This window comes from Babylonia areolata, chromosome 8 (assembly GCF_041734735.1).
Source record: "Babylonia areolata isolate BAREFJ2019XMU chromosome 8, ASM4173473v1, whole genome shotgun sequence".
NCBI classification, from domain to species: Eukaryota; Metazoa; Mollusca; class Gastropoda; order Neogastropoda; family Buccinidae; genus Babylonia; species Babylonia areolata.
In genome coordinates this window covers 34200-59596 of record NC_134883.1, presented here as the reverse complement: position 1 = coordinate 59596, position 25397 = coordinate 34200, and the positions used below count along the sequence as shown (strand labels likewise).

Below are 25397 nucleotides of genomic sequence, written 5' to 3'. Positions count from 1 at the left end.
TGTGTGTGTGTGTGGAAAATCGCTTTTGAGAACATTTGGGAGAATCGGTAGATTTATATGCGACTTCTGTTCGTTTTTTTGTTGTTGTTTTTTGTAGTTACGGTATACGTTTGTTTTTGTTGTTGTTGTTGTTGTTGTTTGCAAGTATAGGCTGTGTGTGTAAGGCTGCATGAATGGGATAGACAGAGCGGAAGAGAATAAATTTTGTGTGGAAGAGAAATACCTGTATTCTGTGTTTGTGTTGTTGGTTGAACTGGGGTGGGTGTTAGGTTTAAAACAGCTCTTGACCTCTTCCCTAGGGGGGTCGTAACAATATGGCTGACCAGTTGACTGGTCAATGTCCAAACGATATATGGCTGACCAGTTGACTGGTCAATGTCCAAAAAATATATGGCTGACCAACTGACCGGTCAATGTCCAAACAATATATGGCTGACCAGTTGACTGGTCAATGTCCAAACAATATATGGCTGATCAAAAGACTGGTCAATGTCCAAACAATATATGGCTGACCAGTTGACTGGTCAATATCCAAACAATATATGGCTGACCAGTTGACTGGTCAATGTCCAAAAAATATATGGCTGACCAACTGACCGGTCAATGTCCAAACAATATATAGCTGATCAAAAGACTGGTCAACGTCCAAACTATATGGCTGATCAACTGACTGGTCAACGTCCAAACAATATATGGCTGACCAGTTGACTGGTCAATATCCAAACAATATATGGCTGACCAACTGACTGGTCAATGTCCAAACAATACATAGCTGATCAAAAGACTGGTCAATGTCCAGACAATATATGGCTGACCTGTTGACTGGTCAATGTCCAAACAATATATGGCTGACCAATTCACTGGTCAACGTCCAAACTATATGGCTGACCAGTTGACTGGTCAATGTCCAAACAATATATGGCTGACCAGTTGACTGGTCAATATCCAAACAATATATGGCTGACCAACTGACTGGTCAATGTCCAAACAATACATAGCTGATCAAAAGACTGGTCAATGTCCAGACAATATATGGCTGACCAGTTGACTGGTCAATGTCCAAACAATATATGGCTGATCAACTGACTGGTCAACATCCAAACAATATATGGCTGACCAGTTGACTGGTCAATATCCAAACAATATATGGCTGACCAACTGACTGGTCAATGTCCAAACAATATATGGCTGATCAACTGACTGGTCAACATCCAAACAATATATGGCTGACCAGTTGACTGGTCAATATCCAAACAATATATGGCTGACCAACTGACTGGTCAATGTCCAAACATATTCCCCAAAGAATGGTGACTTGCAGACTTACCATATTCCCCAAAGAACAGTGACTTGCAAGCATAGCGGTGTGCTAGCACCTGTGTCAGCTTCAAGCCCAGGTAGATGATGAGAAGACCAACAGTGGAATCCAGCAGAAAGCTTATGAAATACCTGCATTACAAAAACCAATAAATTGTTGATAAAAATGCATAAAATACAGAACTAACCAAAATGATGATGAAATGGCAGCAACAGAGTCAGGAAAATAGCAATATAGTCAATAAAACAACAGCAACTGAGTCACTGTACAAAATGTTAACGCAATAAATGCAATGTTAATGAAACAGCTGCAACAGAATCAATAAATCACGAACATAATCTATAAAAACAATGTTGATGAAACAGCTACAATAGAGTCAATAAAACGATCGGGGACAATAAGGCTGTACAGAGTAATAAAAAATGTAATAAAATACAACAACAACAACAACAAAACATCAAAAAAGAAAAAAAACCACAATGCATTCCTGCAATACACTCAAGAATATACTAATGCCACACCTGTATTAAACACTTAACAAAACACTCAAACCATGACTGCCATTCTGTCAGCTAAATGCTGATGAGATGCTTGCTATTTTTTTGTTAATAACAACAAAAGCTTTATCACAGCAGCAACAGAACTCCACCTATGAACCATACTGTCTAACACAGCACAACTTCATTGCTATCAACTACATGTCTAGCTGACTGGAAAATCAATATAGCCATCACTGACTTGTGAGAAAAACACATCACAGCACTTCATTGCTATCAACTATGTGTCAAGCTGACTGGACAAGACATACATCCATCACTGACTTGTGAGAAAAACACATCACAGCACTTCATTGCTATCAACTATGTGTCAAGCTGACTGGACAAGACATACATCCATCACTGAGTTGTGAGAAAAACACATCACAGCACTTCATTGCTATCAACTATGTGTCTAGCTGACTGGACAAGACATACATCCATCACTGAGTTGTGAGAAAAACACATCACAGCACTTCATTGCTATCAACTATGTGTCAAGCTGACTGGACAAGACATACATCCATCACTGAGTTGTGAGAAAAACACATCACAGCACTTCATTGCTATCAACTATGTGTCTAGCTGACTGGACAAGACATACATCCATCACTGAGTTGTGAGAAAAACACATCACAGCACTTCATTGCTATCAACTATGTGTCAAGCTGACTGGACAAGACATACATCCATCACTGAGTTGTGAGAAAAACACATCACAGCACTTCATTGCTATCAACTATGTGTCAAGCTGACTGGACAAGACATACATCCATCACTGAGTTGAGAGAAAAACACATCACAGCACTTCATTGCTATCAACTTTGTGTCTAGCTGACTGGACAAGACATACATCCATCACTGAGTTGTGAGAAAAACACATCACAGCACTTCATTGCTATCAACTATGTGTCTAGCTGACTGGACAAGACATACATCCATCACTGAGTTGAGAGAAAAACACATCACAGCACTTCATTGCTATCAACTATGTGTCAAGCGACATACATCCATCACTGAGTTGAGAGAAAAACACATCACAGCACTTCATTGCTATCAACTTTGTGTCAAGCTGACTGGACAAGAGGAGATACAGCCATCACTGACTTGTGAGAAAAACATGTCACAGCACTTCACTGCTCTCAACAATGTGTGAAGCTGACTGGACAAGACATACATCCATCACTGAGTTGTGAGAAGAAAGAAGTTAACATAACAGATAACTTGTGTCATGATATGTCGCATGCATCTGCATAATGTGTACATCAATATGTAACACACAAACACACACACACTCCACACCCACACTCACACACATAGAAATTTGTGGATATAACAGTTCATATGCATGAACAAAAAGAATTAAGCCTACAAAACAATCAGAATGAATCACACAAACTGATCACATGCATGTGCATGCATCTGTTTACACACTCTCACACTGAATACTATTGTAGAAACACAGACATTCACAAATCTGCACATAGTACACTCCCCTTCTCTCTTGATATTTCAGAATAGATTATATGTCTACTCTCTCTCATCAACACCCCTCTTACAAACACACATACACTATGATACAGTCACACGAACACACACACACACACACACACACACACACATGCGCGCACGCACGCACACACACAAACTCAAGCACGCTTACATACAAACACATACACACTTATGTACACATCAGCAGAAAACTCTTATAAGACTAAAATTCATTATCATCATCAGAACAAACCACCATAATTCATTGTGGCCAACATAGAACTTTTCTATTGGAACTTTTTATTAAAGCAGGACTCATCCTTATTTTTATCATTGTTCTTCTTCTTCTGCGTTTGTGGGCTGCAACTCCCACATTCACTCGTATGTACACGAGTGGGCTTTTATGTGTATGACTGTTTTTACCCCGCCATGTAGGCAGCGATACACCGCTTTAGGGGGTGTGCATGCTGGTTATGTTCTTGTTTCCATAACCCACCAAATGTTGACATGGATTACAGGATCTTTTACATGCATATTTGATCTTCTGCTTGCTATACATACATTGGGGGTTCAGGCACTAGCAGGTCTGCACAGATGTTGACCTGGGAGATTGGAAAAATCTCCACCCTTTATCCACCAGGAGCCGTTACCGAGATTCAAACCTGGGACCCTCAGATTGAAAGTCCAACACTTTAACCACTCTGGTATTGTACCCGTCATCATCATTGTTCAATGTTGTCCAGTATCGTCGTCATGATCAATGTTTCATGTTGCCCAGTGTCATCAATTCCATCAATGTTCAATGTTGTCCAGTGTTATTGTCTATTTCTTAAATCAAAGTTGTGATTGTCACTATCAATGTTCAGTGTAACCCAGTGTCATTTTCACTATCAGTGTTCAATGTAACCCAGAGTTATTGTCACTATCAATGTTTAATGTTGCCCAGTGTTATTGTCACTATCAGTGTTCAATGTAACCCAGAGTTATTGTCACTATCAATGTTCAATGTTGCCCAATATTTTTGTCACTATAAATGTTGCCCAGTGTTATTGTCACTATCAATGTTCAATGTTGCCCAATGTTAATGTCACTATCAATGTTTAATGTTGCCCAGTGTTATTGTCACTATCAGTGTTCAATGTAACCCAGAGTTATTGTCACTATCAATGTTCAATGTTGCCCAATGTTAATGTCACTATAAATGTTGCCCAGTGTTATTGTCACTATCAATGTTCAATGTTGCCCAATGTTAATGTCACTATCAATGTTTAATGTTGCCCAGTGTTATTGTCACTATCAGTGTTCAATGTAACCCAGAGTTATTGTCACTATCAATGTTCAATGTTGCCCAATGTTAATGTCACTATAAATGTTGCCCAGTGTTATTGTCACTATCAATGTTCAATGTTACCCAGTGTTAATGTCACTATCATGTTCAATGTTGCCAAGTGTTATTGTCACTATTAATGTTCTATGCTGCCCAGTGTTATTGTCACTATCAATGTTCAATGTCGCCCAATGTTAATGTCACTATCAATGTTCAATGTTGCCCAGTGTTATTGTCACTATCAATGTTCATTGTTGCCCATGTTATTGTCACTATCAATGTTCAGTGTTCCCCAGTGTTATTGTCACTATCAATGTTCAGTATTGCCCAGTGTTATTGTCACTATCAATGTTCAGTATTGCCCAGTGTTATTGTCATTATCAATGTTCAATGTTGCCCAGTGTTATTGTCATTATCAATGTTCAATGTTGCCCAGTGTTACTGTCACTATCAATGTTCAGTATTGCCCAGTGTTATTGTCATTATCAATGTTCAGTGTTCCCCAGTGTTATTGTCACTATCAATGTTCAGTATTGCCCAGTGTTATTGTCATTATCAATGTTCAGTGTTGCCCATGTTATTGTCACTATCAATGTTCAGTGTTCCCCAGTGTTATTGTCACTATCAATGTTCAGTATTGCCCAGTGTTATTGTCATTATCAATGTTCAATGTTGCCCAGTGTTATTGTCACAATCAATGTTCAATGTTGCTATTGTTATTGTCACTAACAATGTTAGGTCAGGTCATTAGATCTGCTACTGGTAACCTGAAATCCAGTACAACCTGTTCAGGGTCAGATTGCCGGCGACTAAACCGGCACTCCCACCGCTCCCTTCTGGGACTGCCGAGGCAGGTGGCTGGACACCCTTATGGAATTAAAAACGAGATCTATAAAAGGGCATCACCTCAGGAAAGCCACCAACGGCCATCTAGCTCCACTGTGCTGTGTGCATGCCACATGCAGTTGGTCCCCGGGGTGTGTCTACCTATGCATGCGAAGTCTGGATCCGGCAGAATCTGCGGAAGAAACCTCTTGGTTCAACGGAGAGGAAGGCGGTTACAGCAACGCACTGTGGAGTGCAGAGAGCAAGATGAGACACCGAAAGGATATCTTGGTCATTCACTGCATCCGTGCTCATCCTCCAGTCATCTCGACTTAGTCTTGCCACTGGAAATTGGTGGACCCGGACGAGAGAGTGAGGTCGATGTTGCACAACTCCTCTTCACTTTAAACAAACTCATCGCGCAAGTCATCAGTCATCCTTATTGACCTTTCATCCTTCATCATTTCATCACCCCCAAGTCCTGTGGTGACAGGCGAGCGACGAAACGACAGGTGTGGGTACACTGGCAGTTGCAGCCGCAGACCTGCACGCAGGCGGCTCAGGCCATAGAGTCGTTCTTCATCGACAGGAGCAGTGATGGAGCTTGGCAGCCGTCTGAGCGTCTGAGCAGCCCTCTTTAGGAATGCACTGCTCACCTCCCTGGCATGAGGAAGGGGCTAGAAAAGGTGCCCTAAAAATTGCCTGCTCCATATCGCCCTGTCCAGCATACCGCGGCTGGCGGGGACCCTACATCAGCGGTCGAAATAAAGAGAAAGAAAAGAAAAAACAAGGATCGTTCCTCTCACCATTGGTGCTTGGAACATAAGGACTCTCCTGGACAGAGATAATGCGGACAGACCCCAAAGGAGAACGGCACTAGTTGCATCCGAACTCACCAGATACAACATCGACATCGCAGCCTTGAGTGAGACTCGGCTTCCAGGCGAAGGCGAGCTCTGTGAACGGGGATCTGGTTAATCCTTCTTCTGGAGTGGGCGAGGAAGCGAAGAGCGACGTGAGGCTAGTGTTGGTTTTGCAGTAAAAACAGCACTTGTCAGCAAGCTAGCTGCAATCCCAAAGGGAGTCAACGATAGGCTTATGACCATGAAACTCCCACTGGCATCTGGCCAGAAGCGCCTCATAATTGTCAGTGCCTACGCCCCAACCATGACCAACCCGGATGAAGTGAAGGCAAAGTTCTACGAGGACCTTCACTCTGTCATTGCTGCTATCCCGAAAGCAGACAAGCTCATCATTCTTGGGGACTTCAATGCTAGAGTTGGCTCTGACTACATCTCCTTGGATGGAGTGATTGGAAAGCATGGCATGGGCCACTGCAACCCAAATGGATTGCTTTTGCTTCAGACCTGTGCAGAGCACGAACTGCTGATAACCAACAGTTTTCTGCCTCCCTACCCGTAACAGGACGTCATGGATGCACCCTCGCTCAAAGCATTGGCATCTCATCGATTACGTCATCGTCAGGAAAAGGGATAGGCAAGATGTACGTGTGACAAAGACCATGTGCGGCACCGAGTGTTGGACAGACCATCGCCTTGTAGTCTCGAAGCTGAATATTCGAATCCAGCCCAAGAGACGCCCCCAAGGCCAGAAGGCTCCAAAACGGCTCAACATCACTAAGCTGAAAAACATCACCATCAAACAGACCTTTGTGGAGCTGCTGGAAGATCGTCTGGAATCTGCCTCTCTGGACAACCAGAATGTGGAGTCTGACTGGAGGACCCTGTGCGAGCTGATCTGTAGTACAGCTTCAGAGACCCTGGGACCCATGACCAGAAAGCACAAAGACTGGTTTGATGAAAACTGTGATGAAATCAAGCAGCTTCTGGATGAGAAACGCCGTCTGCATCAAGCCTACCTGAGCAACCCAAAGTCCACATCAAAAAAGGATGCGTACAATGCCATCCGCAGGACTGTTCAGCAAAAGTTAGTCAGATGCAGGATAAGTGGTTGAGTGACAAAGCTGATGAGATCCAGGGATATGCTGACAGGCACGATATGAAGAGGTTCTATGATGCCTTAAAAGAAGTCTACGGCCCCACATCCTCAGGATCATCCCCCCTCCTCAGTGCAGATGGGAATACCTTGATCACCGAGAAGGAGAAAATTCTCAAACATTGGGCTGAGCACTTCAACAGTGTCTTAAATCGCCCTTCCTCCATAAATGATGAAGCCATAGACCATCTCCCACAAGTCCCCATCAACGAAGCACTGGACGATCCGCCAACACTTCTTCAGACCCAGAAAGCAATCCGTCTGCTATCCAGTGGCAAAGCACCTGGCTCAGACCCCATACCAGCAGAGGTCTACAAGGATGGAGGTACTGTGCTGACTGAGAAGCTCTATCAGCTGTACTCACTCATGTGGAAAGAAGAGACGATCTCCCAGGATTTCAAAGATGCATCTATCATTCACTTGTACAAGCGAAAGGGGAACCGGCAAGCCTGTGATAACCATCAGGGCATATCCTTGCTCTCCACTGCAGGCAAGATACTTGCCAGGATCCTACTAAACCGCCTCACAGCACACCTTGACCAAGGTCATTTGCCTGAAAGCCAATGTGGATTCCGGAAAGAGCGCGGAACCACCGACATGGTGTTTGCTGCAAGGCAGCTGCAAGAGAAATGTCAGGAGCAAAATGCTGATCTGTTCTCCACCTATGTCGACCTCACTAAAGCCTTCGACACCGTGAGTAGAGAGGGACTGTGGAAGATCATGGCCAAGTACGGATGCCCTCGGAAATTTATTTCCTTGGTCAGCCAATTCCATGAAGGTATGCAGGCTTGAGTCCAGGACAGTGGCGAAACATCTGCTCCTTTTCCTGTCACAAATGGTGTCAAGCAAGGCTGTGTCCTGGCTCCAACACTGTTCAGCCTCATGTTCTCTGCAATGCTTACTGATGCCTTCAGAGATGGTGATGTTGGAATCGGCCTAAAGTACCGAACAGATGGCAAGCTGTTTAACCTTAGAAGGCTTCAAGCAAAAACAAAAAGGTCATGACAGACATCGCCAGAGACTTTTTGTTTGCTGATGATTGTGCCCTCAACGGTGGATCTGAAGCTGACATGCAACTCAGCGTTGACAAGTTTGCCACTGCCAGCGGTAACTTAGGCCTTACCATCAGCACGAGGAAAACTGAAGTTCTCCATCAGCCAGCCCCAGGGAAACCCCACGTTGAGCCCAACATCACAGTCAACAGTCAGAGACTCAGTGCGGTGGAGCGGTTCATATACCTTGGCAGCACACTGTCACGAAATGCGACCATCGAAGATGAAGTGAACATCAGGATTGCAAGAGCAAGCGCAACCTTTGGCAGACTCTATGCAAATGTCTGGAATTGAAGAGGCATTGGTCTTGAGACCAAGCTAAAGGTCTACAGAGCAGTAGTTCTCCCCACACTACTGTACACCTGCGAAACTTGGACAGTGTACCAACGACACGCCAAGAAGCTGAACCACTTCCACACAACATGCCTCAGGAAGCTACTGAACATCAAGTGGCAAGAGAGGACCCCAGACACGGTGGTGCTTGCAAAAGCCACCCTTCCCAGCATCTTCACCATCCTGATGCAGTCCCAGCTTTGCTGGGCTGGACACGTGGCGTGCATGCCAGACCATCGGCTGCCCAAAAGGCTCTTCTATGGCGAGCTGCAACAAGGGAAGAGATCACATGCAGGTCTGAAAGTCTCTCTGAAAGCGTTTGATATCAACCCACTCCTGGGAGGAATCTGCAGTGGACCGTGACAAATGGCACGCTGCTGTGCACAAAGGTGCCAAGTTGTGCGAGGCCAACAGGACTGCTGCAGCTGTTCAGAAGAGGCATGCCAGAAAGTCACGGGCAAAGAAGCTCCCTGACAATGATATGCCTGTCTTTGTCTGCCCCAACTGTCAGCGAACATTTTGTGCGCAGATTGGACTATTCAGCCATCTGTGCATTCAAAGATAGATTCATGAGTATCCCCCCACCCCACCACCACCCTTCCCCCATCCCCCAGCTGTGTGACAACGATGATCATCATCGATCTCGATGGACACACACCACCATCGATGTTACCCAGTGTCATGGTCGCTATCAATGTTGCCCAGCGTCATGGTCACTATCAATGTTATCAATGTCACCCAGTGTCATTGCCGCTATCAATGTTGCCCAGAGTCATGGTCACTATCAATGTTATCAATGTTGCCTTGTGTCATGGTCACAAAAATGTTATCAATTTCGCCCAGCGTCATGGTCACTATCAATGTCACTATCAATGTTGTCCAGTGTCATGGTCACTATCAATGTTATCAATTTTGCCCAGTGTCATGGTCACTATCAATGTTGCCAGTATCATGGTCACTATCAATGTTACCCAGCATCACGGTCACTATCAATGTTATCAATGTTGCCCAGTGTCATGGTCACTATCAATGTTATCAATGTTGCCCAGTGTCACGGTCAATGGTCACTATCAATGTTGCCCAGGGTCATGGTCACTATCAATGTTATCAATGTTGCCCAGCATCATGGTCACTATCAATGTTGCCTTGTGTTATGGACACTATGTTATCAATGTTGCCTAGTGTTATGCCACTATCAATGATATGAATATTGCCCAGTGTCATGGTCACTATCAATGTTGCCCTGTGTCATGGTCACTATCAATGTTGCCCTGTGTCATGGTCACTATCAATGATATAAATGTTGCCTTGTGTCATGGTCACTATCGATGTTATCAATATTGCCCAGTGTCATGGTCACTATCAATGTTGCCCAGTGTCATGGTCACTATCAATGATATAAATGTTGCCTTGTGTCATGTTCACTATCGATGTTATCAATGTTGCCCAGTGTCATGGTCACTATCAATGATATAAATGTTGCCCAGTGTCATAGTCACTATCAATGTTATCAATGTTGCCCAGTGTCATGGTCATTATCAATGATATAAATGTTGCCCAGTGTCATGGTCACTATCAATGTTATCAATGTTGCCCAGCGTCATGGTCACTATCAATGATATTAATGTTTCCCAGACATGGACACTATCAATGTTATGAATGTTGCATGTTGACACACACTCACCAGGTACAGGGGTCTCCATGAAACATGTCAGCCAGGAAAACATTGGCAAAGTGGATCACTGCCGCCCCCAGCGCCTGCTTCGATGTGTCAAAGAACCTGCCACACAATACCACTCTCATGTCAATCATTAACCCCCTTCAGTGCCAGAGAATTTGAATGAACCGGCCACACAATGCCACTTTCAGGTCAATCATTAACCCCTTCAGTGCCAGAAAATGTCAAAGAACCTGCACACAATACCACTTACATGCCAATTAACACCTTCAGTGCCAGAGAATGTCAAAGAACCTGCCACGCAATGCCACTTACATGCCAATTAACCCCTTCAGTGCCAGAGAATGTCAAAGAACCTGCCAAAGAATGCCACTTTCAGGTCAATCATTAACCCCTTCAGTGCCAGAGAATGTCAAAGAACCTGCCACTCAATGCCACTTTCATGTCAATCACTGACCCCTTTCGTGCCAGAGAATGTCAATAACAGAACAACAGAAGAAAAGTAATAATAATAATAATGGTATTTATATAGCGCTGAATCTTGTGCATAGACAAACCAAAAGCGCTTTCACACCAGTCATTCACACGCATGCAAAACTCTAAAACTGGAGAAACTGAAGACAAGGAAGATGCAGGGGAAGGGAGGCTATTTTGGGAAGAGGTGGGTTTTAAGGCCAGACTTGAAAAAGCTGAGTGTGGAGACTTGACGAAGCGAAAGAGGAAGGTCATTCCAATTGCAAAGTCCAGAGACAGAGAAAGAACGGCGGCTATCAGTCAAGAGTTTGAATCTGGGTATGCGTAAGCAGAGTGGATCCGAAGCTGATCGTAGTGAGCTAGATGGAGTGTAGAGATGAAGGCAGCCACAGAGATAGGAAGGGGCTGATTTGTGAATACATTTATAACATAGAGTGCTGATCTTGAACTTTATTCTGTGTGAGACAGGGAGCCAGTGGAGATGTTGCAAAAGAGGAGTGATGTGCTCAGATCTTTTCTTTCTGAGGACGAGTCGGGCAGCAGAGTTTTGTTTGCGCTGACGGGACTGAATGGATGAAGCAGGCAAACCTGACAATAGAGAGTTACAGTAGTCCAGGCAAGAGAGGATGAGAGAAACGACAAGTCTAGATGTTGCATCAATGGACAGATATTTCCGGATGGAACTGATGTGCCGCAATTGACAGTAGCAGGATTAACATGTCTGACTGATAAATTTTTGCATGGACAGTGTGTTGTCAAGGACAACACTGAGGTTCCTGACTAAACTGAACAGAGGGATGGATGTACTGCCAAGTCTGATTGTATTAGTTGTAATGGAAGAGAGTTTTTGTTTAGTTCCTATGATCATTGCTTCAGTTTTGTCCACGTTCAACTGTAACTTATTTAGAGTCATCCAATTTTGAATGTCCAGGAAGCAGTTGGATGTTTCTTGTAAGAGCGACAACAGTTTTTGGGGGGTATCACTCTTCTGGAGTTGAGTGTCATCAGCATAAGAATGATGACTGACATTATGGCGGTTGATAATTTCAGTGAGAGGAGCAGTGTACAGTGTGAAGAGGACTGGGCCTAAAACAGATCCCTGTGGGACTCCATGTTCAATTTTAACGGGTTCAGACTGGAAATTATCAACAATGACAGACTGGAATCAATCAGTGAGATAAGATTTGAACCAGTTTAGAACAGTGCCGTTGATACCAAATGTAAAATGAAGACGGGAAAGAAGGATTGAATGGTCTATCGTGTCAAAGGCGGCTGATAAGTCGAGAAGAGTGAGAAGGGAGATCTGTCATGCCCTGACTCTGGGTGCCTGGAATGTTCGCACCCTTTTAGACAGAGACAACAGACCAGAAAGGCACACAGCGCTCATTGCTAGAATGCTTAATCACTACCAGGTGGACATGGCAGCATTGATGCCAGATGCCAGATGAACCAAACTTGCACGACAGCTTGACAGCCTTCCACGTGGGTTAAACGATAGGCTGATGACCCTGCATCTGAAGCTGTCCGAGGATCACTTCTCCACAGTCATCAGCTGCTATGCCCCGATGATGACCAACCCTGATGACATCAAAGCAGCTTTCTATGAGGAGCTCAGCTGCACCATTTCAGCGGTAGACAGAAAGGACAGGCTGATCATCCTTGGGGATTTCAATGCCCACGTCGGCGTGGACTTCTCATGGCCAAAAGTCCTGGGGCAGCACGGCACTGGCAAGTGCAACTCCAACGGACTGCTTTTGCTCTCGCTCTGTGTGCAGCATGGACTGACCATCACCAACACCCTCTACTGTTGGTTGGACCATCGTCTGGTATGCAGCAAGATGAACATCAGACTTGCATGCAAGCTCCAACCAGCCAGGCAGAAACCCCCTAGGAAGCTGAACATCCACCGCCTCCCTATCACCAAGGACATGCTGCAGCAGGTAATCGAAGCAGCTCTCCAAGAAATTCCTGCATCGACTGATGTAGAAGAGGTATGGAGCACCTTTAGAGATGCTGTGTACACAGCAGCAGCTGACACACTCAGCTTTGTATAGAGAAACCACAAAGACTGGTCTGACGAGAAAGACTCTGGAATTTTCAAGCTTTTGAATACACTGCATATATGGCATCAGGATCACATTTCCGATAAAGGCTGCCAGAGGAAGAAGAACCAGTTCTTGCAAAGCAAGCAACTTGTACAGAAGAGGCTGTGTGAGATGATGAACACCTGGTGGGAGAGAAAGTCCAAAGAGCTTCAGTCCGCTGCTGATGCTCACGATATGAAGTCCTTCCATGATGGTCTCCAAGCTGTGTATGGGCCAAGAGTCACAGGATCAGCCCATGTCCAAGCCTTGGACCAGACCACCCTCCTGACAGACAAGAAAGACATCCTTGCCCGCTGGGCAGAGCACTTCAACACCCTCCTGAACAGGGACTCGTCCGTATGTGATGAGGTAATTGCAGCCCTCCCACAGCTACCAGTCAATGAATCGCTAGCTGCCCCTCCCACCAATGCCGAGACCCAGAAGGCCCTGAAGCTGACAATGTCAGGAAAAGCACCAGGAGCGGATGGAATCCAGGTTGACATCTACAGGTATGGAGGCGAGGTCCTGACAGACAAGCTGACCGCCCCCAGGATTTCAAGGATGCTTCAATTGTCCACATTTACAAACGGAAGGGAGACAAAACATCCTGTGATAACCACTGCGGAATCTCTCTCCTCTGCATCACCAGCAAGATCTTCACCCACATCACACTAAACAGACTGCTTGACCATGTCTCCAACACAGACATACCTGAAGCACAGTGTGGCTTCCACTCAGGCAGGGAAACATGTGACATGGTGTTTGCCGTATGCCAGATGCAAAAGAAGTGTCATAGAACAAGGAGCTCCACATGGTCTTTGTAGACCTGACTGAGGCCTTTGACACGGTGAACTGCCGTGGTCTGTGGAAGATCCCCCTAAAGTTCGGCTGCCCAGAGACCCTAATACAGCTGATTGCATCATTCCACGATGGCATGCAGGCAAGAGTACAGGAAAATACATGTTGGATCTGTTCCCTGTGGTAAATGGAGTGAAGCTGGGCCGCATCATGGCACCCACACTGTTTTCCATTCTCTTCTCTGCTATGCTGACTGATGCCTTCCAAGACTGTGACCGGGGCATCTACAATCAGTTTCGCACAGATGGCAAACTTTTCAACTTGCAGCGACTCCACACCAAGTCCAAGGTGTTTGAGGCACTGATGAGAGAGTTCCTCTTCGCTAATGACTGCGTGCTTGCTGCACACACCCATGAGGACATGCAGTTCATTATGGACAGGTTCTCAACCTCCTGCAGGTGCTTTGGACTCACCATCAGCCTCAACAAGACCGAGTCCATGTACCAACCAGCTAGCTCACAGAATGCCAGTGCCTCCTCCCCACCTGCGATCAAGATCGATGACACAGAGATCAAGTCAGTCGACAAGTTTTGCTACCTGGGCAGCACCCTATGCAGCAACGGAGCCCTTGATGCAGAAGTCACACTGCACATCACCAAGGCCAGCTCCACCTTTGGCAGACACAACAACAGGCTGTGAAACAACAAAGGCATCTGGCTCAGCACCAAAATCAAAACCTACAGAGCTGTTGTGCTGACCACCTTGTTGTTCTGCTGTGAAACATGGATGATGTATCTGTCACATTCAACAACTTGAGCAGTTTCACCAGAGATGCCTGCAAAAGATCCTCGGCATAAAGTGGCAAGACAGGGTCTCCAACCTCCATGTCCTAGAGAGGAGCGGCCTGCCCAGCATTGAAAGCCTGCTGATCCAGTGCCAGCTACGCTAGACAGGGCACTTTGTCCGCATGACAGACAGCATGATCCCAAAGATGCTACTATATGGCCAGCTGAAGGAAGGCCACCGCGAACTTGGAAGACCCTGCAAGCGCTTCAAGGACACCTTGAAGACAAACCTCAAAGCCTGTGACATTGACATTGCTTCCTGGGAAACTGATGCCCTTGACCGCTCTCACTGGAGAACGCTGTGCTCTAGTGGTATAAAGACATTTGAAAACAAGAGAACGCTGGCCATTAAGGAGAAGCGTGAGCAAAGGAAGCAGGGCACAACTTCTGGAGACATTTTCCCTTGCAACATATAAGGACACACACCGACAAATAAGCCTGCCTGCCTACTCATCCGTCGGTCCGACAGGAGACTCCATTGCCAGAGAATCTCAAAGAACCTGCCACACAATGCTACTTTCAGGTCAATCATTAACCCCTTCAGTGCCAGAGAATCTCAAAGAACCTGCCACACAATACCACTTTCATGTCCATCATTAACCCCTTCAGTGCCAGAGAATGTCAAAGGACCTGCCACACAATACCACTTTCATGCCAATCATTAACCCCTTCAGTGCCAGAGAATGTCAAAGAACCTGCCACACAATGCTACCTTCTTGTCAATCATTCCATGCACATTCCACATGGTCCAGAGGGCAAACTATTATCGAAAAGACAGTTTTCCATGACAAATGCTCATTTAGAAAGTATTTTTATGATCTAGACAGATCACACTAACCATTCAGAGTTTATTCATGTTCAATAAACCAAACAACAATGAAGAAAAAATCCAAACAGATAAAGGACATCAATGGATGTCTATCAGGCACTGGGGAAGCACACTATGACGTCAGTTGACATCTCATTGGCATGGTACAGGTTAACAAGACTTTCTAGGTTTCTAGGCACATATCAAATGTCTAAGCAAACATCCAGGCATGAAATGAATCTCATTACCTGATACTCCAACAACAACAAAAAAAAAAAAGAGAGAGAGAGAGAGAGAGAGAGAGAGAGAGAGAGAGAGAGAGAGAGAGAGAGAGAGAGAAAGAAAAAAAAAAATATATATATATATATATACACATACATACATATATATATATATATATATATATATATATATATAGGAAGTCTGGAGACAAGTTCTTTAGGTGAAAATATCTAATTTGTTATATATATATATATATATATATATATATATATATGTATATATATAACAAATTAGATATGTTAATCTGCATTTCACCTAAAGAACTTGTCTCCAGACTTCCTCTAGCAAGTCAGAATGAAAGTGGCTCTATACCTCTAGTCTTTCTCACACAGCTAAGTACAGTATCAATGAGCAGACGTTGGAGAAACTCAGAATGAAAGTTGTATGCCTCTAGTCTTTCTCACACAGCTAAGTACAGTCTCAATGAGCAGACGTTTGAGAAACTCAGAATGAAAGTTGTATGCCTCTAGTCTTTCTCACACAGCTAAGTACAGTGTCAATGAGCAGATGTTGGAGAAAATCAGAATGGAAGTTATATGCCTCTAGTCTTTCTCACACAGCTAAGTACAGTGTCAATAAGTAGATGTTCAAGAAACTCAGAATGAAAGTTGTATGCCTCTACGGCTCTAGTCTTTCTCATACTCATAGGTAAGTATAGTGTCAATGAGTAGATGTTGGAGAAACTAAACATATACCTTAAGATTTGTTGTTCATGTATGGGAATGGTTCTTAAGCAGTGTCTAATGCTGTACTTACTTTTCTCCTGATGGTGTTGCAAGCCCTCTGTGAGCAGGGTCTTTAAATTTTCCCAATATATTTTGTATTGGTTTCTTTACAGCACTTTTCCATACCTGTTATGGAGGAGCTAGTGTAAAAGCTCAGTTTGCTTTGTTACTATTTTCATACTAGGAAGACTAAGACTAGGATTATGAAAGTTAACTTCAGAACATATGGAGTGAAAACAAACTTTTAGTAACAGAACAACAACACTAAAGTTTGTGCTAGCAAGGAAACATGTCAATTCTGAATGTTAGAAAGCAAGTTTAAAAAAACAAGCATGCTTTCAATTTTCACTCATTGTTTGAAGTCACCTCTCTCTCTCCGTCTTTATTTCTCTTAAAGCAGAGAGTGGGATTAAAACAATGTTTAAATTATAACTGGAAATGATTTATTTATCCTCATAAACAGTTCTCTTTTCCTTTGTTACCTACCATATTTTCCAAGGACGTCTGGAGTGTTTTGGCTCGCAGTAACGTTTCACTGAAACAAGATTACATTTTCACACTCAAAGCGCACAGAAAACATATCATTTTGAACAATTATCAAATATCTGCACATTTTCACACAAAGTGGGGATTTATCTGAGCATCCGACATTGGACACTGGACCAGTCACTCTTGAAAATAACAAAAATTGTTTTCAATTAAACTGGCACCTCGTTCGAACAATTTTTTGATGATGCATCCAATCATCTGCTGTCATTACCCAATCATCTGCTTTTGTATGGAAATCTGGATTTATATGCACTGCTGAAATGATTTCAAGGCAGCATGTATGCAGCTTACTGCCCAATCCACACTGTTGGTGAGATTTTGTTTCTTTTTCAAATGAAAGTAAAGTTTAAAAAAATTCCTTTAGCGTCAGAACATTTTATATCATTTATTTTTTAAATGTCACGATTTTCCTTGAACTACACCAACAAAACTTGGCTTAGTTATTCAAACCATTCCACCAACAAATCAGGACTTAGTTGTTCAGACCATTCCACCAACAAATCAGGACTTAGTTGTTCAGACCATTCCACCAACAAAACTTGGCTTAGTTATTCAAACCATTCCACCAACAAATCAGGACTTAGTTGTTCAGACCATTCCACCAACAAAACTTGGCTTAGTTATTCAAACCATTCCACCAACAAATCAGGACTTAGTTGTTCAGACCATTCCACCAACAAATCAGGACTTAGTTGTTCAGACCATTCCACCAACAAATCAGGACTTAGTTGTTCAGACCATTCCACCAACAAATCAGGACTTAGTTGTTCAGACCATTCCACCAACAAATCAGGACTTAGTTGTTCAGACCATTCCACCAACAAATCAGGACTTAGTTGTTCAGACCATTCCACCAACAAATCAGGACTTAGTTGTTCAGACCATTCCACCAACAAAACTTGGCTTACTTATTCAGACCATTCCACCAACAAAACATGACTTAGTCAGACCATTAACAAAACATGAATTATTCAGGCCACTGTGACCATCACATATTGTCACCAACTAAACATGACCTATCCACTATTCAGGCCACTGTGCCCATGATATATTGTCACCAACAAAACATGACCTATTCACAATTTAGGCCATTGTGACCATCACATATTGTCACCAACTAAACATGACCTATTCACTATTTGAGCCAATGTGACCATCGTATATTGTCACCAACTGAACATGACCTATTCACTATTTGAGCCATTGTGACCATCACATATTATCACCACCTCAACATGACCTATTCACTATTCTGGCCATTGTGACCATCACATATTGTAACCACCTCAACATGACCTATTCACTATTCTGGCTGTTGTGACCATCACATATTGTCACCACCTAAACATGACCTATTCACTATTCTGGCAGTTGTGACCATCATATATTGTCACCACCTAAACATGACCTATTCACTATTCTGGCTGTTGTGACCATCACATATTGTCACCAACTAAACATGACCTATTCACTATTCAGGCAGTTGTGACCATCATATATTGTCACCAACTAAACATGACCTATTCACTATTCAGGCAGTTGTGACCATCATATATTGTCACCAACTAAACATGACCTATTCACTATTCAGGACACTGTTACCATCACATACTGCACAACAACTAAACATGACCTATTCATTATTCAGGCCGTTGTGACCATCATATATTGCACACCAAAAACCATGACCTATTCACTTTTTTAGCCATTGTGACCATCACATATTGTCACCAACTAAACATGACCTGTTCACTATTTGAGCCATTGTGACCATCACGTATTGTCACCAACTAAACATGACCTATTCACTATTCAGGCCATTGTGACCATCACATAGTGTCACCACCTAAACATGACCTATTCACCATTCAGGCCAATATGACCATCACATTATGTACAACAACAAAACATGACCTATTCACTATTCAGGCCATTGTGACCATCACGTATTCTACAACAAAACATGACCTATACATTATTCAGGCCACAGTGACCATCATATATTGTACACCAAAAAGTTGACCTTTTCAACAACAAAAAAAGAGACCTTTTCACTATTTGAGCCATTGTGACCGTCACATTATGTACAACAACTAAACATGACCTATTCACTATTCAGGCTATTGTGACCATCACATACTGTCACCAACTAAACAGGACCTATTCACTATTCAGGCCACTGAGGCCATCACATATTATCACTAGATCTACATAATGACCTGTTCACTATTCAGGACATTGTGACCGTCATATATTATACAACAACTAAACATGCCCTATTCACTATTTGAGCCATTGTGACCATCACATATTGTCACCAACTAAACATGACCTATTCACTATTTGAGCCATTGTGACCATCACATATTTCACCACCTAAACATGACCTATTCACTATTTGAGCTATTGTGACCATCACGTATTGTCACCAACTAAACATGACCTATTCACTATTTGAGCTATTGTGACCATCACATATTTCACCAACTAAACATGACCTATTCGCTATTTCAGCCATTGTGACCATCACGTATTGTCACCAACTAAACATGACCTACTCGCTATTTGAGCTATTGTGACCATCTCATATTTCACCACCTAAACATGACCTATTCACTATTTGAGCTATTGTGACCATCACATATTTCACCAACTAAACATGACCTATTCGCTATTTGAGCCATTGTGACCATCACATATTGTCACCAACTAAACATGACCTATTCGCTATTTGAGCTATTGTGACCATCACATATTTCACCACCTAAACATGACCTATTCACTATTTGAGCTATTGTGACCATCACATATTTCACCACCTAAACATGACCTATTCACTATTTGAGCTATTGTGACCATCACATTATGTACAACTAAACATGACCTATTCACTGTCTGAGCCATTGTGACCATCACATACTGTCAGTGTCACCAACTAAACATGACCTATTCACTATTCAGGCCAATGAGGCCAACACATACTGTCACCAACTAAACATGACCTATTCACTATTCAGGCCAATGAGGCCATCACATATTGTCACCAACTAAACATGACCTATTCACTATTCAGGCCATGGTGACCATCACATAGTGTACAACTAAACATGACCTGTTCACTATTTGAGCCATTGTGACCATCATACATTGTATAACAACTAAACATGACCTATTCACTATTTGAGCCATTGTGACCATACTATATCATACAACAGCAAAACATGACCTATTCACTATTTAAGCGATTGTGACCATCATACATTGTATAACAACTAAACATGACCTATTCACTATTTGAGCCATTGTGACCATACTATATTATACAACAGCAAAATATGACCTATTCACTATTTGAGCCATTGTGACCATCATATATTCAATATTGTATAACAACTAAACATGACCTATTCAGTATTCTGTATTCAGGACGTTGTGACCATCACATATTCAAGTGATATTGTACACAAAGAAAAATTCAGGCTATTGTGACCATCACATGTTATATAACAACAAAACATGACCTATTCACTAATCAGACAATTGTGAACCTCACATATAATATTGTCACCAACTAAACATGACCTATTCACTATTCAGGCCATTGTGACCGTCATATATTGTACACCAAAAAACATGACCTATTCATTATTAATGACATTATGACCAGATCTACATAATGACACTGAAGACATGTAATATGTATAAAGATTTACAACCAAACCACATCCACTCAAAAACACCTAATTAATCATGTTCAGAATCACATTGCATGCAAAATACAAAAGTCAGTGCTGGTACACAATGTAGGAATTACAAGCAAAAACTAATAAAAAAAAACTTGTTAAATACCGTTTAAACTGGTTGTTTAATAATATAAATCATCTGTATGTTCATACTTGTAAGTATGTCCATGTTGTGTATGGATAGTGTGGAAACATGTATAATGGGCCACACTGCTTTAAGAAATCAAAAATCATTCCTGTTCCGAAAGAAGCACAGCCTTGTCTTAATGATTATCATCCTGTAGCCTTAACATCAGTCATCATGAAAACATTTCAACGCTTGATTCTACAATTCCAAAAAACCTGCATTCCTCCATCTCTACCATGTCCTCAGACATCTCGAAAATCCTAACAGCTATGCCAGGATCCTTTTCATAAACTACAGCTCTGTGTTCAACACAATAGTGCCATCAAAACTATATTTTAAACTGAAAGACCTCTCGGTGCCTGAATCAATTTGTGCTTGGATCCTAAATTTTCTAAGATGCAGACCGCGAGTTGTTAAAGTTGGTGACCTCACCTTCTCCACATGCATTCTCAACATAGGTGCCCCACAGGGATGTGTTCTATCCCCATTGTTGTTCTCAATGTTCACACATGACTGTGCAACTTAAAATGAATGTGACACCATGGTCAAGTTTGCCGACGATACTACTCTAGAAGGGCTGATTACGAACAGTGATGATTCAAAATATAGGGAAAAAGTACTGGAACTTGTCAGCTGGTGTGATCAAAACAACTTAACTCCACGTATCAAAAACCAAAGAATTAATTTTAGGTTTCAGGAAGAGCAGATCTGACCCCTTACCACTTGTCATTAAAGACAAGCAAGTAGAGATCATCAGCGAATTTAAATTTCTCAGGCTGATCATTTCCATGATCTGAAATGGGAGAAAAATATGGACAAAATTGTTAAGAAAGCACAACAGTGCCTATACTTTCTTCCCCGCCTCAAAAAGTTTGGAATTAAAAAAGAAATCATGGCTGATTTCTACCAAGCAGTCACTGAAAGTGTGCTAACCTTCGCTATTACTGTTTGGTACAGAAACATTTCCAAGACAGAAGTTGCAGCCCTTAACCCCTAGGCTGCCTATATGACGAGATAACTCGTCAGTGCAGGCATGTACGCTTCGCTGCCACAATGACAAGATAACTCGTCATCGAAATATTCTGACTTTTCCCTGGTTTGCATTCAGTTTGTTGACAAAAATACTGGTTGCTTTAGGTTGGGGAATCTTTCTAGATTCTATTCAAAGCTAGAAACAACATCTAAATCATGAGGCAGTCGTTCATTTGAACGTTTTGGCTGGGTTACTGGCCACAGTGTTTGCCTGATTCCTCTCCTCGCTCGCTCAACAAAATGTTGGACTGACGCTGTGCTCAAGGTATGTGATCATGGTGAACAAAATCAACCAAGACTGCTTTCTTGCTGATGATCAGAAAGAATTGAAGCCTAAATTCGAAGAAGACAGTGATGAACATTTATAGGACAATTTGATAGAAAATAAAGCGAGCAATCAAGAGAGAGGCCAATATACGACTATCAGTAAGTGATGCCGGCTGTACAGATGTAGCAGATGACACAAAGTGACCAAATTATTAGCAGGACACAGTGTGAGCGATTTTCTTTGCATTCAGCCAACACAGTCTGATGAGAACTGGACAAAGTGAGTTAGTGACCGTGTGAGGGGGGTGGAGACCAAGGGGGCGTGGCCTCACATCCATATTATCACTTGGAGAGGTCACAATGCATTGTGTATCTGTCTCTTAAAAAAAAAAAAAAAAAAAAAAAAAAAAATTGTGGTTGTTCTAGTATGACTTTGTGTGTGCTGATATCCATTTCTCCAGAAATTACCATATTTTAGTGCAAATTACCTGACTAATGTTTTTAATGAACAAGTTGAAAATGTGACAAAAAACAAAACACTGATTTAAAATCAAACAGCATGTCACTGAAAGTATATAAAATGGGAAAACATCACGTGTTTGTATTCTTTATTCATTTACGTTTCAGAAAATATATACTTTTATGGGTCTTTTTCCAATAACAAAGAGCACAGAAATCTTATTTTCCTTGCAGTGAAAGGGTTAACGGAATTGTAAAAACTGCCACCAAGATTACCAGGGCTGGTCTACCTTCTCTAGAAGACATAAGCAGCTACTCAAAAAAGCAAAATCAGTCAACCAAGATGAATCACATCCAGCTTTTGGGATTTTCAAGATGCTCCCCTCTGGTTGATGGTACAGAAGTATTAGGATGAAAACCAATCACTTCACTGATAGCTTTTTCCGCAAAGCAATCAATGCCCTGTCTCTCGAACAAATCCAGTGTGATAAATAGAATTGTGTAATCGGCAACCATCTACCTGAAGATCTAGTCATCAGCCCCATCCACATGTAATATGCGGCTTCTGTTCAAACGTATGTGTTTGTGTTTGTGTGTGTGTGTGTGTGTGTGTGTGTGTGTGTGTGTCTGAGGGAGAGAGAGAGAAAGTGTGTGTGCATGTGTACGTGTAGTGAGTGCATGTGTGAGTATGCACAAGTTTTTATATTGATATGCACTTGTATATATCCTAATTTCTACAGTATAGATCTGTGTTTGTGTATGATTTTCGATTTATGTTCGTACCTTGTTATGTACTATCCCCCCCCCCCTCCCCCCAATATTCCTTGTGACCCCGGTACACTTGGTAATAAAGACATATTCTACTCTAATCTATTCTATCAATAATGCTTTTGACACTGTGACTCAAAGTGCTTTATGGTGGGCACAAAAACCTGACTGACAACACAATTTGATTTCCCTGCAAAATATCTAGTACACTTGACGAATGACAAAAAAACAAAAAAAACAACAAAAAACAACAACAAAAAACAACAACAAAAAACAGTGCATTGATTATATATATATATATATATATATATATATATAATTATATATATATATAAACAGTGTACTGATTTTATATATATATATATATATATATATATATATATATAAATTATATATAAACAGTGCATTGATTATATATATATATATATATTTATTCAATACACTGTTTCCATGCATGCAATTAAGGAATTTTAGAAAACATGGGATATATCGTTACAAATATACAACTCTGGTAAATATATGTCAAACATTTATTATTAAACATAAATTTGTTGAAATGAAAAAATATTATGTCATGCATCTCATGAACTGATGAAATCAATGAAACACACTGATATCAACATACAACACAAAGTTATATTCTCAGAGTTATTGGACAATAAATCTAAAGGGATTTTTTTTCTTATAAAACTTAGAAAAAATGAATGATACATCAAACACTGAACATGTTGTATTTTATGTATGTGTTTACATGCTGGTTCCTTGGTGTTTATTTTTGACTATGGTGAATGTGATGTGCCTTGTTTTGCTGTGATTTGTGCCTATGCGATTTGAGACTGTGATGGTGCCTGTGTTGATTAACATATTTTTATGTCACTTACTTAGTCTTAAATATGTATATTTTAGCCAGTGTCAGGTGAGATTGTGTTGACTTTGTACATACGTCACTGAGTCTTAAATTTGTATTTTATTGACATGGGAGCCTGCATTTTATTATTATTATCATTATTATTATGTGAGACGTAATAGAATAATGGTGTCTCTGGTCATGATTAATCAGGCCTCCAAACACAGTGTGTCAGCAGTAAGACTTCTATTTTTTCTGAAACGGATATTGCAACTGTAAAATATGTTTTGGGCATCGTGCTCTTACTAGATCTGATTTTCGACTTTTTTAAAGCATCTTTTGGATTGTAATGTATATATCATTACATATATCAGTGTACTTACCAATCAGACAAGTAAAAGCGAGAAATGCCAGCAATCCCTGAACAAAGAGACCGAATGCACCCAGCAGATCACCGGAGGAACAGTGGGGCTCTTTCATAGCCCCCGACTCCACAGCTGAAGCAGACGAATTCGTATCGTAGTTTGTGACGCGACGAACTTCGAGAACATCGTCGCTTCCACCAGCCACAGTCTTCTGGTCGAGGGTCAGTGCCATATCAGTCATTGATAAAAAATGAACGACCATGGTGTCTGTCATACAATTAAGTTTTATACCTCCATATCAAGCTTGTCATGTAAACAATTGTATTTGGTTTTCTCATCACCTCCACATTGGAGCCATCTTGAATCACTTCTCTGTCTTGGTGAAAACTGCAGGCTTGGTAAGCATCATTTTGGCTTATTACCGTAAAAGAAACAAAATTTTCTTTCTGGTTACGAAACGGGCCACATCTGGATCTGGATCTGGTTCTGGATCTGGTAGTGTACGTCGCAGACGCCACTTCTGGCGATATAGACGCGACAGAACTAGGAGGACGCATGTACCTAGTAGAAAAAAAATAGTCTAAGAAGACCTAGGGAAAACTGTCTACCCTGCATGGTTAAGACCATCAACCCCCCACCCCCCCCCCG

General features: G+C 42.0%; 1 protein-coding gene across 1 annotated transcript in view; it reads right to left on the bottom strand.

The window, feature by feature from the left end:
- The window catches only part of LOC143284442 (store-operated calcium entry regulator STIMATE-like), a 46038-nt gene extending 20937 nt beyond the window's left edge, over positions 1–25101 (bottom strand). Inside the window, exons 1-4 of the mRNA XM_076591077.1 lie at positions 24768–25101; positions 17079–17127; positions 10583–10678; positions 1328–1449 (exon numbers count right to left, since the gene is read on the bottom strand). Of these exons, the coding sequence (XP_076447192.1) occupies positions 1328–1449; positions 10583–10678; positions 17079–17127; positions 24768–25023 (523 nt within the window). The 5' untranslated portion in view covers positions 25024–25101. The remainder of the gene's footprint in view (positions 1–1327; positions 1450–10582; positions 10679–17078; positions 17128–24767) is intronic.
- Positions 25102–25397: the final 296 nt, after the last annotated feature.